Raw genomic sequence first — 18,432 nt, 5'->3', positions numbered from 1 at the left:
GCTACCGAGCCGCCGCCTCTTGTCTGTGCTGGCGCTGGTCGGACCTGTCACCCGGGACTAGGCTGGTCTTTCTCGTCGTGTTCCACCTCTGTCGTACCGCCTGGGAAACTTCCTCAACCCCATACAACTTTGTGCAAAAAGGGGAAGCAAGAGAAGCCGTTTCCTTCAGTGTTACAGCTGCGGAAAAACACAGCCGGCAAGTTCCTCTTAAAATATAAATTGCAGCATCACACCTTTAGAGGAAGCGAGACCTGGAATGTAGGACCGCAGGGAAAGCGCTTAATCTCTACTCCTTTTGTGTCATGTGAGGAAAGACTAGGCTTTTCTATGCCGTAGGACTCTCCGTTGGGAGATCTAATGCCTTTTAAAGTATTCTGAGGCTTTTCAGAAAGATCTTAAGTGCAAATTGCTCCCGCTGTAAGGCTCTAATCCCGTGAATTGAAAATGAGTCTGGGTATCTGAGGAGGTGGCTGTGCTGACCTTTTTTTGTCATTTTCTGTAGTAAACGCAAAGGCAACTATACCAGTGATGGACATGGTTTGTCTGAAATTTGGGTGTATTCACTCGCTACCTGATGGTTCTGATACCCGTTTCTGAAACTCACGTGTCCTTTCTGCTATCTTTGCTTTGACGGACCTTGTTCAGCAGAATCCTTTGTATTCTTGGCACTTCCAAATCTTGTGTAACATCTACCATCGCTGTAGAAATACATGAAGTAGTTAGGCTTTCGGATGGCTATCTTGCTTCCTGTTTGGTTTTCCTCACAGAAATCTTTTTAGAATTAAGAGACTGAGATTAATTCTTTTTTTTTTCTCCTTCTAATTCAACAGATGCAGTTTATGTTGCTTTTTAGTCGCCAGGGGAAACTGAGACTCCAGAAGTGGTATGTCCCATTATCTGACAAAGAAAAGAAGAAAATCACAAGGGAACTTGTTCAAACAGTATTAGCCCGCAAACCGAAAATGTGCAGCTTCCTGGAATGGAGAGACCTGAAGATTGTCTACAAAAGGTTGTTCTGTCTCACTAACCTCATAATTGCCATACATCAGAAACAGTGTAATAAGTAGCAAGAAAATAATGAAGGTTGATTTTTTTCTTTTTTTGTTTTGTTTTGTTTGTTTGTTGTTGTTTTTTCCTTCCCTGTGCTGGTTATGGAGAAGACTGATTTTTCCCTTGAATCTAATTTGATAACCAAGTAGGAATCATTCATGTGTGGAAAATCATTCATGCGTTGAGAAATGTGCTGAAGAAAAGAAATAAGGTCTCCTGCTTTCATAAGGAGTGGTGGTTCTTAGTTCTCTGTTTAGATTCACACAGTACATAAATGCGTATAGATATGAAGCGTGTAAGATTTACTAGGTGATAAACTAGATTTTATAAACGTTTACCTAAGGCAATGACTTTGTAAATCACCTGCAAATGTAACTTGCTTTTAAAAGCTCATAGAAATAAGGTCTTTTTTTGTTTTTGCTATAAACACAAAAAGATGTTTCTCCTAATTGAAGAAATCATGGCTAGCTTTCTTTTGATGGAAACACTGTATAATTTTTCCTTGCAGTAGTTTCATTTCTCAGTTGTTCCCTAACTTTTCTAGCAGCATTTGGCAAGCATTTTTTAGCTTTGTGCTGATCTTTAGAATGTATTACGACATAGAGGTGTGAAATAATTTTCTTCACAAATACCAGTAATCCTCATTCTGATTTGTTAGGCTGCATCTTTTCTGGCTAAAGCTGGTGCTGTGAAACCTTGAGTTATCTCTCTTCCCTAGTTAGTCATAAACTTCAGAAGGTTTATGCATTCTTATTTTATCTTTGAGATGGTAAATAATTTGTGCCCTATACTAAATATTGTAGTATTCTCTCTGTAGGGAGCACAGAGAGAACTGGAGCTGAAATGAAGAGTTTGTAACTCTTTTTCCAGTGTACCAAATGGGCAGAATCAAAAAGATTTAGATATTTTAAGTCCTGGTTTCATGTGTACGTTGGTGCAGGTAACATCACGCACATGAATTTTACCAGTCTGTCTAATGCACGTAGCCCTTTCACACAAGGAGGAGGGAAGAGGATAAGCAATGCGTAAGGCTGTGCTTAAAGAAAGCATACACAACTTTTTCTTCTGCCTCTCGATTTCCTCACAGAACTTCCTGTACATACATATAGACAAGCTTACTCAAATACTTTGTGTGCTCCCTTAACCAATGATGCCTGCAAGTGCTCTTTTCAGCTGGGCTTTTATGGGACTAGATCAGAAAAATCAGACATGAGTAGCCCAGTCTGCTCCCTTCCTTGTCCAGTCTTGAGCAGCAGTAGCTGTGCTGGTGGTGAGTTGATCCCACACAGCTGCTTTTCCTCCCTGTCTCTTTATTGCTGTTAACAACTGCTTGTTAAGTCCTTTTGTGTCCAGGGAACTGTTTGAGTTGCTGAAAGTTGTGTTCATACATCACAGTAGTGTGCAGTGGATCCTGTGGTCAAGGAGAATGAAGAAATTTGCTGGGAGATGTATGTAGACCATTTTCAGCCGGATGTAGACTGCAGTCCATCTGCTAGACTGCTGGTGTGCACAGCTGACTGCAGTAGCTTATTTTGCTGTCTGCATACCAATCTGGCCTATGAAATCTTGCCGAAGGTAAGCTTGTATCAAGCTAACAAACATCTGAAATCTTTGGCTTTTTTGTCAGGTTTCATAAGGACTGGATATAAGAGGTGATAGTTTAAATTCTATCTATTCTAAAAACAATCACCAGAAGGACTGGGTATAAGAGGTGATAGTTCAAATTCCTGTATCTGATGACAGTAACAGCTTTTAGGTTTGTGGGACAGACTTTTTCCAGTCATCACACCATAATTAAAGTTGATGAGTACCAGCTAGTATAATTTCTTTGAAAAGGGAGATGTTGGGTCAAAAGTAGATAATCCCAAGAAGGACAGCCATGGTAGTTGAAGTCGAATACTTTCTGAAAGGTGGTGGCTAAAAGAGCAGCACACCTGCAGTGACATTGTGAAATTGCAAAAGGTGCTCCCACTTGCTAGCAGACAGAAGGCTCTTGAGCATCTCTACTAAGATCTATTCTTGTCTGTTTTAGTATTGGGAAGGATCTCAACCTCCTGGTGCAAATGCTTTTCAATATAAGCGATAAAAGTATGTACATAGTGCTATTGTACGTGGTACATGTGCATATTGCTATTACGAGTCTTCAGTTGCTGAAACCGATGTGCTATTCTTGGTTTTAGAGTGTATTTACTGTCAACATTTCAGGTGTAAGAGACAATTGACCTAGATATTGCAACTCAAAGAATAGTTGGCATTATTGGAAGTATACTCAAGGGTCTCATTGATGTACCCTTTTTGCAAGAACAGAATGAACTCAAATGCAAAATTGGCAAGCCAGTAGCTCTTACTGCCTTCTGATACTTCACATTTATCAAGAAAGCTGGACTACTTTGATTAGACTCCTTAGCTCTGTAACATTTCATCCTTAATATGATGCTTTCAAAATGAAACCTCAAGAAAATAGAACTAAGTGTCTTTAAAATTTATCTGAATGTATGTAAATAACTTATTTTTCCTTGGTTTCATACCTGTAGCATTGATAATGGTTGCAAAATAGGGTCAGTCATTTTTGCCTTCCTAATTCTTTTAGGGCTACAAAACACAGATGGGAGGGTACCCTGCTTTTGACATGGTTCATGAATTGGGATGTATGTATCCTGTAGTTGATTTGGGAGGGACTTTTGTCAGGCTAGTAGGCACTAGAGACACTAGAAGATTGAAGAAGGATGTGAGCTTCTAACTTGAAGAGACAAACAGATTTGAAGCGACTTGCTGAAAAAAAAAAGAAAGAAATTCAAATATGGAAAACCAACAATTGCACTTATATGAGAATGGAGAGGGAGTCATCTGGTGGCAGCGGATTAGAAACTTGGCAAACACCATTAATGGTCGCTCTTCACATCTTGTCATTTTAAAAACTAACTAGTAGTAGTGGAGCATATAGAGTAGAAGTCCATGCAGCTTTCCCCTTGTGACAGAGGGATGTGCTAAATGTTAACGTTTCTAATTTTATTAAGAAAAGGAACTTAAATTAGGATGTGATTTTTTTTCCCCTTTTTTTCTTTGAAGATATCAGCTATTCACTATTTTAGCTTCTGGCAGTCTTAGTTATTTTTCTTGTGTAGTATATTGCAGTCAAAATCAGAAATTGCAGAATAACTTATTTTTATGTAAATTTTTGCCTTCCCCCTATGGAAAGAAACAACAGAAGAGTGCATTCTGCAAGTAGTGTGCCTCCTGGGTTCAAAATACTTACGGCTAAGGTATAGTCATATGGCTAGTGGTATGTGCCCAGCAGTTGATACAATCCTTATGTTTCTTAATGTACATTATCTTAACTGCCAGTTGTATCTATTAGAAGTGTTACTATGATGTTGATTAGGTGGCTCTGTAAAACTGACTGAATGCAATTATTATAGTGAATTACATACTTAATGTTGGGTTGATCAGGTCCTCTTTATACAGAATTGTAGTTCATGTGGCACTAGGAGGACCTCAGCATCCAAAAGCAGTGGCTTTATTTTGAGGATTACCAGTACCAAGTGTTTATTCATTTCTAAAACTACTGGAGGTATAGTGCTGCTGAAATGAGAAACTGTAAAAGAAATGCTTACCTTGTCTAATTTACTATTGTTGATTTGTGCATTTTTTGACTGAATAGTGACTGATCCGCCTGTCCTAAAGTCTCAGACCTTCTTGTTTTATTAAAAATATGTTTAAATTTTCTGGAGGAGGAAAAAAATAATATTTTGCCAAGCACAATTTCAGTGATCCCAGTTTTCACTATATGGTAAACTATCACTAAACCCCAGATTCTTGGGCTTCCTTAAGCACCTGTCTGCCTCTTAAAGACAACTTGGTTGTCGTTTGCAGTTCAGCTCTGCTCCTGCCAAACTCTGTAGGCTTCAAATTTCTGCAGTTAGAATTTACATGCAATGTGACTTAGATGCTGACAGTCTTATGGCTTGCAGCTTTATCTGGTGCCAGACTTCCAGGGATGACCTCAAGCAGGTGCTCTCTCATCTAGCAGGAGAAGGCCACTGAATTGATAGGATTTGCAAGTTACGCTTTGCCCACAGCAACGTGATCCCCCAGCAGAATTACTGAGTAGGAGCGGAGAGCTCTGCAGAAGCACTGCCTGCCAGTTGTGAGGCTTCCTGCTGCTGAACTAGTGCAACTGTTGGGGGAAGCTTTATGAATTTTTGTTTCCTTCCACAAAAAAAACCCCTATGGTCATCTACCTGAAGGCAGGAATTTGAGTATTTATACCTCCTGTGTTCCCTTTTTGTTCTTTTATTCCATATTAAATTTTTAGGTGATTTTTTCCAAACTGTTTTTGGTGTCTCTGTTTTTGGTCCCCTTTTTGACAAGTGGAGGATGTTTATCATAATGTATTTCCCTAAACGAGTGCAAGCAGCTGATTTGGGGCTGAAGATTCTGCTACTAATATTTCCTGAGAGGAAAAAACCAACCAAACAAAACAATACACGAATGCAATAGGAATAAAAAGAGCAGAATGTTTTTTCCAGACTGCACTACACTTGCTTTTGTGTGATGTGGCATCCTTTACTATCAGGATTTGCCTTTTGATTAGATGCATTTTAAAGACAAGTTTCTGTCAAGTTCATTAGGAAGAAACAACCCTTCTGCTGGGCAGGAATTTTTTTCAGCCCATGTACAGTAACCTACTTGTCTTTGTATGGACACTCTCCATGTAAGCTCTTACGCTTGGGAAAACCTCTAGTTTATCTGCTGTAGGCTACGTGTGGACACTCTGCAATGATGGCTGACTTGTGCACACTCTTCTGTTATTTGCCACGTGGGCTTATGGAATCAGCATTTGTTTTCTTTTGTTGAGTAGTGATCCGTTAGTCACAGTAGCTGCTTAAAAAATACTTTGAAAAATAGTCTCTGCATATGATGATAGATACTCAGTCCTCCATTGTGTGTTGAAATGCCCACTGAGTAGTTGTTGTTTCTCAATAGTCTTTGTCCAAAACTGCATTGGGCAGAGCTTGAATCTGTAGCCTACTCACTATCTGCCAAATAAAGTCTTTCAGAAGTATGTTACGTTTTGTTTTAAATGAGGACCCTGAGAGCAGACCACTTCCCAGGAAAGTATTTTTATGTTAGGTAGTCTCCTTCTCTTTCCCTTCCTACTGCCCTCCTTTTTTTTTTTTTTGGAGTATTTGCATAAAATAGTTCTGTGCATCAAAAGAGACTCTTAGGGAAGCACACAAGGATCGTCCCATGTTGGTAAATTTCAAATACTTGATTCAAATTTTATTTGATAAGGTCTGTTTCTATGTGATTCAACTGGTGTTTAAGGACTGTAAGAGAACAGTTTAACTACACTTCATCATAATCAGTGCGGCTCATCTGAATCTGAAGAAGCCTGTGTTTAGATGGATTTGGCCTGAGTGCTGGTAATCAGTGTAAATGCCAACTAAGGTGCCTAAGCTCTCTTTTCCTACAATGAAATGTGATAACACGGAGTTTGACTTATGAATTCCTCAGTAGGTTTGCAAACATGTTTGTTCTTTATAGTACCACTTTCCAATACATTTTTAAATAGTTTTGTCTAAAAGATGGCTTATACAGATTGAGTCTTCCGAGCTACCACAGTGACTGTAAATGTCCCTGAAGAATTAGTGAAGCACAAACACAACAATGTAAGATCTGTGCTGGGATAGGCCTTCTGATGAGCTGACAAGTCACCATGGTGAAGAGATGAAAAAGCAAGGGAAATAGTGTTAAGTGCTTCAACAGAGGTGTCTTCCTCTCTTCCCTCCCATCATGTTTTGTGGTAAGATGGAAAGAAGTTGGAGGCAGTAATGCTTTTGTATAATAATTTAAAACTCTTGAATAGAAGTTATTCTGATTAGTTGTTCATGATGAAGCTGTAGCAATTTGACTTGGCTAGAGCAGAGTCGAGGGGAGACTTCCAGGTCATAAATGACTCTAGCTAAGTGGCTGAGAGACAGGTTTGAACATACTATAAAATGCAACTTTTTTGCAGGACTTTGGCCTGAAAACCCTGACTGTTTCTTTAGGGGCTTGCAAAGTCCCAGCTGTTAAAATATGTGTAATGTTTAAAAGCTGTATGTGTTTCTGTGTATGGGGAGGCAAATACACATCTTAAACATGGCATTCATATCTATATGACTTCTTTTTCAGTAGGGCTGGCTACTCAGAGCTTAATATGGTTGCTTGTTCTCTCTAAATAGGCAAACAAAAGCTGTTTCTGGTTCATGTAAATTGTCAGTTACAGCAGGTGTTATCTGAAATCTCATTTGTGCCATGTGTGTATGGCATATGGTTTTGGCACTTTAGAAAAGACTAAACGGGTTTTTCAGCTTTCAGTCCTGTTTTGGTTTTGCATCAGCTTTTTTAAACATGACTTGAACAAGTGTATGGTAGGGCACAGTAGAACTGGATGGTCTTTTTGTTAAAGTGGAACTCAAGATTATATCTGAAGTAAAAGAATTCCCTGTCTTCCAAAGTGGAAGTGGATTCCTAGAAACTAACTGATGGCCTCTCTCAGTCTGATACCACAACAGGTGGTAGTGATTGAGTTGTTGACTTACTAGCAGTTGGAGTACATGACATTAGTATTAGTTTTGGAGGGTTTTTTGTGCGTTTGTTAAATTATCTATAAAGACCAAATCCTAATTGCTAGATGAATTTCTCTTTACCAAGGTATTTTCTGTAGTTTTTAATATCACTGTGTGTAGCTTGTGTGATACAAATTTAAGATTGAATCTGTTGATGAGTGTACCAGTGTTTGGATGTTAAAGATAGTAGAGAAAATATCTGGCCTCAGAACTCTGGCAGGAGGCCAAAAAATCAAATACATTTCCTTTTCCATCCACTTCTTAGGCTAACTTAATTCCCTCAGCTAAAGAATGGTAAAGACTGAAGTCTTACTTGACTCAAAGAGGCAGATTCCTTTTGTACATGCTTATGGCTACTGGTCTTTCAGCCATTCTTTGGCAGAACTTGCATGGCTGTTGATTTAGAGTAACTGGTAAACTAGAGTATGAAGGACTACTGAGAATGTAATACATGTGAAATGCATTCATTTTGCTCATGTTCTTATGCCAACATCAGGATTGTTTTGTTATTACAGATACGCGAGCCTCTATTTCTGCTGTGCTATTGAAGATCAGGACAATGAACTAATAACTCTGGAAATAATTCATCGCTATGTAGAACTTCTTGACAAGTATTTTGGCAGTGTGAGTAATTTCCTACTAATTTTTATAGATTCGCAGTCTCTTTATATTATGTCATTTTGTTTTATGCCCACAGCACTTTAAAAAGACACGATGAACTAGCTGTTGAAAAGGTGTATCTAATACATTTCGTGTTGCTTGCTTGGCAAGCTGATAAACTAAAGCAACTAAACTGATAGTTGCTCATATAATTGTTAAAATACAAAATTTCATTATTAATTTGGGAGAACTGTTATTAATCTTGTGTAAATTGTCTGTATTTTTTTCATTTTGTAGTAGCCTCACTTGAGGCCAGATGAAATCTTATCCTTCACTTTCTGTCCGTGTGCCCAGGTTTCTTCTCCTTGGCTAGCGTATGAGTATTTTTTACATCTGCTTCTGAAGGAGGCAGTTGGTTGTGAATTAGTAGGAGGAGTAAGAAAAGACAAGACAGACATCTGCTTACTCAGATAGCAAGCACAAACAGCTGTAGTAATGTACATTAGCACTTTCGGAAAAACTGCTGCTCATCCTTCTGCCTTCCTAGTCCTTCTGACTAGGAAATACAGAGGATGAATAAGAAATTGAAGGTTATTGTGTTTTCTGACTTTCCTGCAGGATTGCATGATCTGCTTTTGGATACTGCAGGCAAAAAGAGAACTTTTATAAGGATATTCTCTTGCCTCATGAAGAGCCACGTCAGACTGACAGTTGGGAATTGAACCCTTTTTAACAGTGAAAGCACTTTTCAAAGAAGTTGCTATAACTGTTTTTAACTCAAGCAGAAAGAAAACTTTTTTTTTTTTTTTTTCCTTAAAGGACTGTTGTTTTTTTTTTTCTTTTTCATTGCCACATTTCTTAAAAGGTTATAGCCTGAGGCTGACATCTTGATTTGGTGAAGTCTGGTGAAGCTGTGAACAAGTTAAGTTTTGTGCGATGGTATACCTCAATAGATGGTATCATCTCCTTTTGCAATAATGCTTGATGTTCTTTTTAGGTATGTGAACTTGATATCATCTTCAATTTTGAAAAAGCCTATTTCATTCTGGATGAGTTCCTTTTAGGAGGGGAAGTTCAGGAGACTTCCAAGAAAAATGTTCTCAAAGCTATTGAACAGGCAGATCTTTTACAGGAGGTAAGCAAGTTCAACTCCTCTGGCCAAAGTTATCAGCATGGTAGGCTGTGACTAGAAAAGGCTCCTGTTTCTCTAAGCTTGTAGAAGTGCTTTTTAGCATGCTTAGCATGTAGTAGAAACTAGATAGTTGTCCTAATTGTGCAATATGACAACAGTATCTGCTCTTGTGTTTGGCATGTGTATATTGTAACCTACTGTGATTTTGTGTTCTGCTACAAATGCAAGTGGCTATTTTATGTGTATACCTAGATAGTTACAGTTCATGTGGCTTTAAGTTAGTCTTGTTCATGTCTTTCATTTCTTCTTTTTATTAGTCAACTATTAGTTTTTTGTCATACCTGATGCATGTTCACTTCTTTACTGTTTCACTGCTGAAATCCAGAAGCTAGACTCTCTTCTTTGAGACTCATTCAGGTATAGTTCTTATTCTGAAGTCCTGCCTTTCTGCTGTAGGTTGCTTCCTCTGGCACATTTCTGTCTTTTAAGTTGACAAAGCAGTAATAGTAGTGCCATAGAAACATACAGAATGAAGTATAAGAACATTTCTTTTTTCACTTTGAATGCTTTTGTTGTTCATTACTAACTTTGAAGACGGACAGGTTGCATCTCTACCATGTTTCTTTGGAAAATGTTTGATGGGAAGGGGTTCAATGGTATAAAAAACCCCTTGATACAATTTCTCATGTTTGTCCATCTTATACTGTTGTTTTGCTCGTTTGCTTTACTGTATTGCTGTGAACTTGAGGTCAGTGTTAAGGTCTTTGAATGTGTAAATGGAAGTCACAAAATTCTGGTGTGCTGGAGGAATCGTCAGTCTTGTGTGAAAGTCAGTGGAACTTGGTTCCCGTGGTGGAAGAGTGGTTTAAGAGGGATGATGAACCTTAATTTTTTTAAATGTACTGAGGTTCACTGGTAAGATTCTATATAAATGTAAGCTCCTCTTTTTTCCCCTCATGTGAACCTTCAATTATTTCATCCTGTGAGTTAATTGCTTAATTCTAATATAAGCATTTTGTGTTCTGCTTGATACTCTTTTTTGTTGAATGTGATATTAATAGGATGGGGAAACACACAGAGTTCTTTACCCTTGTAGTTGTGTTTGTAATCCTTTCAGAGTACAGGCAAGTCCATGACACATTAAGAGTTCTTGTCTATCAACAGCTAGTTAGTGTCATGAGTAAGGTCAGCCATTACACACAGACTTGCTACCCAATTTTTGGGGTAATACATGCACTTATTAACTGCTTGTATTGTGATGCATTTTTTGTTGAGCCTTCTTTATTCTTAGAAGGAATTGTCTTAACCATAAGTCCTGTTGCAGTTTACAAAGACAGGGGAGAAAAAATAATCCATTTAATCTCTTAAAATCTTTTGCTCTTCATTATATGAAGACAGATGTAACAGATAAGTTATCTGTTCCAGTCTGTCTCCTCAGTTAACTATACATAAAATAGAATTACTGTAATTTTCCTCATTCTCACTGGTTTTGAATTTTTTTTATTTTTCTTAGAGCTCTTCTAAAACACAAATTCATTCTACCTCTAGGAATTAATTACTGATTTTCTATCCAAACAATTAGCATTTTCTTTTTACACTTAATATAATTTCAAGCTAAAAATTTTATGCAAAAGGAAGTATCATAATTTTCAGTTGTTTGGAAGGAAACTTTTCCCTTGCCCTAATAGCTTTACTGTGATTGCCCTTCCTTTCCCCATCTCTCAATATTTTCTGTTCTGTCAATGTTTATTAAATCTTTTCTGTTTAAATTGGAATGTAACAGTTTATCACAGCACCACTGTAGTCTTATGTTTGATTTTTGTTTTTCACTCTTAGTTATATTATGTTGACTGTTGATCAAGTATAAAGCTACTCCACATGTTTGATTTTTAGTTTATAAAACCCAAAAAAGTCTGAGTTCATATTTAAATTGAGTTAGACTCTTTCTGCAGAGGTGGTTTTTTTTATCCACTGCTGCTATGTGCATGCTGAGTTTCATGACTAGGGTTGTTAAAATAATAGTTTGTCACAACTGGAGACTTTTTGGTACTTTCAGTTAATTTCTGCTTCTCTAAATACTTCAAAACTACTGGAATGAAATGTGGTTTAATTCCAAATACAAACCATTTCTAGCAGAGTTGTGTATTTGGTTTTGACCATGTCACATTCTAATTATGTGCAACAAAAGGACTTTTATTTGACCCTGAATAGTTATATTACCTAATTTAAAAATTAATAATTTGTATTGAATACACAATTTTATTCATTAGTAATGCTACATACGTTAATGTATGAAGCACCTTAAAGACTAAAAGCTGTACAGAATACTTAGACAAAGGAAAATCATTACAAATACAGTAAGTGGTTATTTGTGTGATGTTAGAAGAAAATATGCAGAACTATAAATTGCTGAATAGTGAATTAGTTCTTAATAGCCTTGCCTACTGGTATTTTCTGTGGCAATTTTCCAGGATGTGCTTCTGTTTCTGAGCACCTGCTTCAGTTTGTCATTGAGTTCTTGGTGCTGTGCAGTCCACTTGTTAACTGCTAGAGTTTGTTACGGAAGCACACTAACTTTTTAAGCCTTTTTCACCTTTACTTTCTTGTTAGCTCTTCAAGAATGTGCTCAGTTCAAATATTTGTTCCTTATCTGCCCCTCCTCCATTTATTACTACCTGATCACTTACTAATAGTCAGTTGTCAATACTGACTGTTATCCGTATGAATGGTAGTAAAAACTAATTATTCCAGTGCTTCCATGCTTCCTTGTAAATCTGTTGCTGGAAATACTTCTGTTCAAAACAATGCTGTCATGTGTCTTGTTTGATAATTTTATATCTTGTTTACTGTAGAAATTTTAAATACTTAACTAGTGATTACAAAGGCATGCATTTCTGAAAAGGTGTTTTTTTTGCTTGTGTGAACAACTCAATTATGCTGAGAGAGGAAAATTGGCAGATGCAGTATGTTGTTGCATGAGTTATATACATGTGGTGTGTGGAACAGCTAAAAGGTAATTCTTTGCATGATTTAATTATACTTAATTTTTTAATGCATGAAACTAGCAACAAATTGGAAAAGAGAGGTTCTGATTTTTTTCACTTAAATGTTTAATTGCTGTGTTTTTATTTGATAGTCCAGGTAATTCAGTGTGGTGCTTGGAAGTTCATGGTCTTTCACTGTGCTTAAACACTAAAATCAAGGAGTTAATAATTTCATATCTAAACCGGGCAGTTATGTATATGTTTAAAAGCAAAACTATACAGACTTGCTCATCTTCATTTGCAGTAGAAAAAAGTTCCTAAATTTTGGCTTTGAGTGAAAATTCTTTTTGTTATTCATCCTGTGTGATTTTTATACAGGTATTTCAGAAATCATCCTCATTTTGTCTACCACTCTTCTGTAGAGTGTGGATGTATTTTTTTGTAGTTGATTGCAGAACATCTAAAATACTAAAAAAATTTTTTAGAAGAGGTATCTCAATAAAAAGGCCAGTGGATCTATCAACAAATCACACTTCTTTCCATCATTAGTTTAGTAATGATCAAAAATCTGAAAACTATATAAATGTTTTTTCTTAGACTCTTGCAGTTTGGCCTTGAGTCATATCTACTGGTCCTTCCACATGATGACTAGATAAGCTATCAATTAACCTTATTTCCTTTGCTATTTCAGTCCCTAACTTTATCCTGTATCCAGAAGGGTGCTTGAATCGTTAATGTCAGCTGACTTGCACTAGATGCTTAGGGTTGCTGTATGGAATTAAGCTTTTAATTTTAGAACGAGTATCTTTGGAGAAGAAAATTTGGTGGATTTCCAACATATGTAATGAATATTTTTTTTTTTCTTGGAGACGAAGTATGCTAATAGGAAGCTGTAGGTTTGAAGGTATGTGTAACAGAGAGATGGTATTAGGTTGTCCTTGGGATAGACAAAACAAAGGACTGTTAGCATTAGCAATGACAAAAGAACATCCCTGATACTTAAGCCTGGAGTGGGTGGGAGTATAAGGGTTTTTTTTTGTCAGGTTTAGGAAGCAGCCTTTGTAAGCACCTCTTTCTTACTAGTCTTCTGAGAAACTTAGCATAATTAATGCAATTAATTCAGCCTTCACTTAATGTTAGCTCTTAAATGTAGACTACTGAAATGGACTGTCTTCCTAAGATGGCAGGGACATTATTTGCCTTGGCTATCCCTGTATTCCTGCCAATGTGAAATAATAATGAATAATGAAATCTTTATTGTAATGGAGATCTGACTGCCTTGGCTGCAGTCTGTTCTGCATATAAACTTTCTGGCTCGTTTTCACATAGTCAGTGTGGTCAGTCAGTTTAAGACTGCAGTTCTGAAGACATGTATGTACTTGATTTTAGGCACAGGTAAAGATTATAATTACAGTTTAGAAGATACATGTGGGGAGCTATGAGAGTTACCATGAGTGAGAAAGGGCTGTGTTGTTAGGTCATTATTTAAGGATTAGGAAATTGCTATGATTTTGGGGGATTGGGAATCCCTCCCAGCTGGTGTAAGGTACAGTAAGTTGTGGTAGCGTTTTGGAAACTGACACTTCTGTAAAATACATTTCAGACTTCAGTCCCTGAAGGTTGTTTGGTATGTAGCAGGAAAGATAATATAATGAAGTTAGATTGTTTGATCTTTTTGTTTAAGTATGAAGTATTTGCCTTGTCCATTTATATTGAAGATACTGACTGATACGTTGATCAGAAATAAAGTGAGCTTGTTATGGTGTTGTTTCTAGACATCATTTAAGAACCTGGAGTTAAACTACTTCTAGTTTTATGTGATAGGTGAAGTCTGTACATAAGCAGAATAAATAAGGCCAATTTGGGAATGTACATTCAACATAATTACTTTCTTTTTGAGGTTTCTTAATTGTGCTTTTCAATATGTAAGTGCTTTTTAAGCAGTAGGTGGGGAAGTGCCTATGTGTGGAAATGGCTTTTTCTAAGATACTTCTAGTGTGAGAGGTAGGTTTTTCCCCCTAGCCTTGGGAATAAAAAGTTGAATTTTTTGTTCTTAAAGACTGGCATAGTTTGCCACAAAGCATATTACTGAAAAACAAGATAAAGCATATTGGGCCTGAGTGAAGAGGTCAGTTGCTTCTGTGTTGATTTTCCCACATCAATTGAGCAGATGGCTATTATTTTTTGAATGAAGTATACGTGCTTGACTACAGTCCTGCTCTGCAACACTGTATATATAACATGATTAACTTTGGAAGAATTCATTTGCATCTTGTCTTACGAAAAGTTGCTTTAGTTGTCCAGTTATGATAAGGGTTATTTTTGTGGTCATAGAAACTATGACTCGTTCTTAAAGGCAGTGTTCACAGGATGGAGAACAAGGAGATACTAAAGTTGCAAAGGGTTTGATTGTGTGAAACTGTGCAAGCCTGGTATTTCCAAACATGTCAGTTGAAGTTCCAAGCCGTGTCATGCTGTCATCTATTCTTTGTGTATGTTTTGTGTTAATTTGCTCTTTGTAGCATTCTGTTCAAGTGACTTAAGATCTTTATACAACTGCATTTCTGTCTTCATATATGTATATATAAAAAATAGTTATGGCTATCTTGGCTTGTTGTTGATTGTACTATAGACTACTGAGTTTATAAAATCACTGATAAAACCTGACAGCAGTTTTTTAAGAAGTCATCATAGCTTTATAAATACCTAATATAAATTCAGCTGCACTTCAGATGGAATGAACTGTAAGAGTACATATAATCAGGAATCATAGGAACATTGCTTCTCTTTAGAACGAACCTCCTAAGACAACTAGTTGTAAATTTAATAGTAGCAGGCAGGTCTGTAAACCTTAACTGTCAAAGGTGTTGCCATATTTTTAGTAGATATTTTTTGAAGTGTTCTCCTTGTACTGTAGAGTAGGCTCTCCTGCAAATACTTAACAAATAATTCTCTCCTGTTTAAAGCAATCAGAGTTGGTCCAGAAAATTAGTAGTAGAACCTGCATCTCTGTTTTTTGGGTTTTTTTTCCCAAGTAGGAATAGGAGGAGGGGAAGTTAACCTTTTCAGATTTCAGTCTTCAAAAAGTGACATTGAGTATCCAGGAAGTAAAGGTATCATACTTCACTCCCCTCCCACTCTCGGGCTGCTTTTTTTCCTGATACCTTAAATCAGACCATACTAGTCTGTATAGGAGTATTTTGATTCTTTTTTGAAACATACAGTTCAGTGTCTTCATGTTTTTTCTGAAGCTTCTTGCTTTCCTGGATGTGTTATGATACTTATTTACCATAGATTTGGAGGCTGTGATTTCTAAATGCTTTAGAAACCCAGTTGTCTTTCTGGAAACAGGTGTTTGTCAGATCTTAATCTGTTTTTGGCTTTATGAATTGAAAATGGTAGAAAGCTGCTTTTCACCTGAGCAGCTTTTGTGCAGATTTTTAAAATACCATTTTAGTAAATCTGTCTCCATAATAGGCTCCTTTTTTCCTGACTGTTTTGTTCATTGTGTATGCATGTAAGATGTGAGCAATCTTATCCTGTTAAAGAAATTAAAATGCAGAGTAGAAATTTTTAAAAATCAGCAAGTTGTGAGGAAGGAGCCTTCCATATAAGTATTAAGTACACATTCAGTCAATTCTGCAAATTGAAGCATTAGGAACTTTCAGTTACAAGTAAGACAAATTAGTGTCAGTGAAGTCCTCGCTGTCTGGTAACTATTCAGTACCCTCTCCGTTGTGAATTCCAATGCTAATCAACAACATCCCCTTCACAAAACTACATATGAAGTTGATCATTCAGTGATACAAGCAATCCTTGTAGAACTGTTGAGGGTATATTAACAGTACACCAAACTCCTCATAGCTTATAATGCTATTAAGGGTATATTTATTGTCTGTACACTGAACTGATAGATTTTTCTCCAGAGGCATTCTTCTGTTGCTCTCTGTAGAAGCACTGCGTCAGGGTGATATGATGAAAATTTTAGCACTGCTGCATATGCCATAGCTGTTTTCAGGAGCTTAGTCATGTGCTTTTGGTCAATAAGTGTAGTAAATTCAATGAACAATTGCAGAAGACTGCTTGACACTAAGGAGTATCTTATCTTGAAAATTAGATGCTCTTTCTGAATGAGCATATTAATCTGCATTTTAATAGAACATGTTCCCTGAAACTGACAGAATGCTGAAAAGAGCAATGTTAATGTTTGAACTGTGAGACAGTGAAGAGAAAATTCCATTTGTACTGTGGTGTCTGAGATGATGTGTCATGTTGCAGTGCTACTACCCTTTTCCTAAAATTCTCACTACCTGTGAAAATGGTTTTAGAGCAGCGCAGAATAGTAGGTGAAAAGAATTTGAATGTCCCCAGGAGGCATCCCATTGTGTTTGATTTTTAGATTCTCGTTTCTTTGTGGTCTTACCTGTGAGTTGTACAGATGTCAGGCATGTTGCTGGTATGTGTTTTGGGGCTTTTATTTATTGTTTTTAAAGGAGAAGCCATATTTTTTGTTGCCAAGCTGTCTAGCAACAGTAATAGTTTTAGTGATGGATGTCAAGATGCATTAAAAGTGTATGTATTTTAAATCTCACACTAAAAATTTGATTTTAAGAAGGCATAAAAAAGTCTGAGAAGACCTATAGTTCACAATTCTTTGAGAAACCTAAGTATGTTAGATTAACACACGGTTTCAAGTTAAAATATTCAACTTCTTGCACCAAGCATTACTGCATGAAAATGGGTTATCACATACAGCTCAGCGAGTAACAGTGATAACTTAATATTAAATATGATTACATAATTCTTGATATAAATTGTGTGAATTATTTCAGGGATGGTAGGTAGGTAAGTTGAATGAAACTCTTATTTTCCTTTATGGAATAAATCTTACCTTAGTATCAATGTTAGTAATTCTGTGTGAAACTTAGTCACTGAATTATGTATATGTAGATTTGGTAGCATCTTATTCTATTATGCTCTCATTGTTATAATAAATGAAAAACTGTTCTTAAGTTGTCTTTTAAAAAATTTGAATTAGTATTCCTTCAAGCACAGGTAAATCTTTCTAAAAACTCTCTAGAACTTATTCTTTTAAGGTACTAATATCCTTTATCTTGTTAAGAAATGAAAAATAAACTTGAGGTTTTTTTATGCATCTGCTTGGAATCTTTGAACAGATATTTTTTACTGATGAATTTCTGTTGTTTGCTTTCTTAATAGTGGACTTTTAGTAGGACCTAATTGAATGACAATAGCTGAAACATCTGAGTGAAATAACAATTTACTTTTGCATATAGTTTAGAACACTAACTTTTTTTATAAATGGAAATAAGCTGTAAATAATTGGGTGGGTGGGTTTTTTTTTTGTTTGGGGGGGTTTTTTGGTTTGTTTGGGGTTTTTTGTGGGGTTTTTTTAAATTAAGTAGTTGGTATTACATTTTCACTACTGCTTGATTTTGTGTTTGTAGAGCCAGAATGAAGACTGGGGAGGTTTGTCTGAGGATATCTTATGATTAAGAGCAATCTAAGGCATTAGCCCTTTTGACCACATCTAAATGATTGGTAACTACCAAGTTTACCATTTTGGTGGCATGAATTAAATGGGTGCTATGCAAAGACTGCTGCACGTGTAATTAAGTCCTTGCAAAGGTCAACAGAGAAATGGGTGATGGGCTTAACTTTCCGCAACACTTGCATGATGGTCTTTGAAGAGTGCTTTGGGTGTTCCCTGTTATTTTCCTTTTTTGTACTAACCGCATCAACTTGAAGTGTCTGACTTCTACTGGCTTTCTTTGGTGTTGGTAATTAAGTGCTGTAATGCAAGTTAGAGAAATGGATACCAAAACTAATAATTAAACAGATGTTTGGCTTTGTTTACTTACAATCAGCCCATGTAAATGTGTATTTACTGGAAAATGAGCTGTTTACATCTGCTGTGCAAAGAAAATGGGCCCTAAAAAGACTGGGTGCTGCTGCAATTGACTGTATTATCAAGTGCCGGATGCTGCATGACAAAAGAAAGCTTATTTGCATATATAGTGCATTGCAACAT

At 36.6% G+C, this 18,432-nt stretch overlaps 1 protein-coding gene across 3 annotated transcripts in view; it reads left to right on the top strand.

The window, feature by feature from the left end:
- The first annotated feature begins 317 nt into the window (after positions 1 to 317).
- AP1S2 (adaptor related protein complex 1 subunit sigma 2) overlaps positions 318 to 18,432 on the top strand; it is a 29,969-nt gene continuing 11,854 nt past the window's right edge. Inside the window, exons 1-4 of one of the 3 annotated variants that reach the window (XM_010176082.1) lie at positions 318 to 1,009; positions 8,180 to 8,288; positions 9,262 to 9,399; positions 17,849 to 17,942. In XM_010176082.1, the coding sequence (XP_010174384.1) occupies positions 831 to 1,009; positions 8,180 to 8,288; positions 9,262 to 9,399; positions 17,849 to 17,893 (471 nt within the window). In that variant the 5' untranslated portion in view covers positions 318 to 830 and the 3' untranslated portion in view covers positions 17,894 to 17,942. Of the gene's footprint in view, positions 1,010 to 8,179; positions 8,289 to 9,261; positions 9,400 to 17,848; positions 18,042 to 18,432 lie in introns of those variants that run through there. The other 2 variants (XM_010176081.1, XM_010176080.2) reach the window with 2 other exon arrangements.

This window comes from Antrostomus carolinensis, unplaced genomic scaffold (assembly GCF_000700745.2).
Source record: "Antrostomus carolinensis isolate BGI_N321 unplaced genomic scaffold, ASM70074v2 scaffold48619, whole genome shotgun sequence".
Taxonomy (NCBI): Eukaryota; Metazoa; Chordata; class Aves; order Caprimulgiformes; family Caprimulgidae; genus Antrostomus; species Antrostomus carolinensis.
This window is presented reverse-complemented; position numbering and strand designations above follow the sequence as displayed.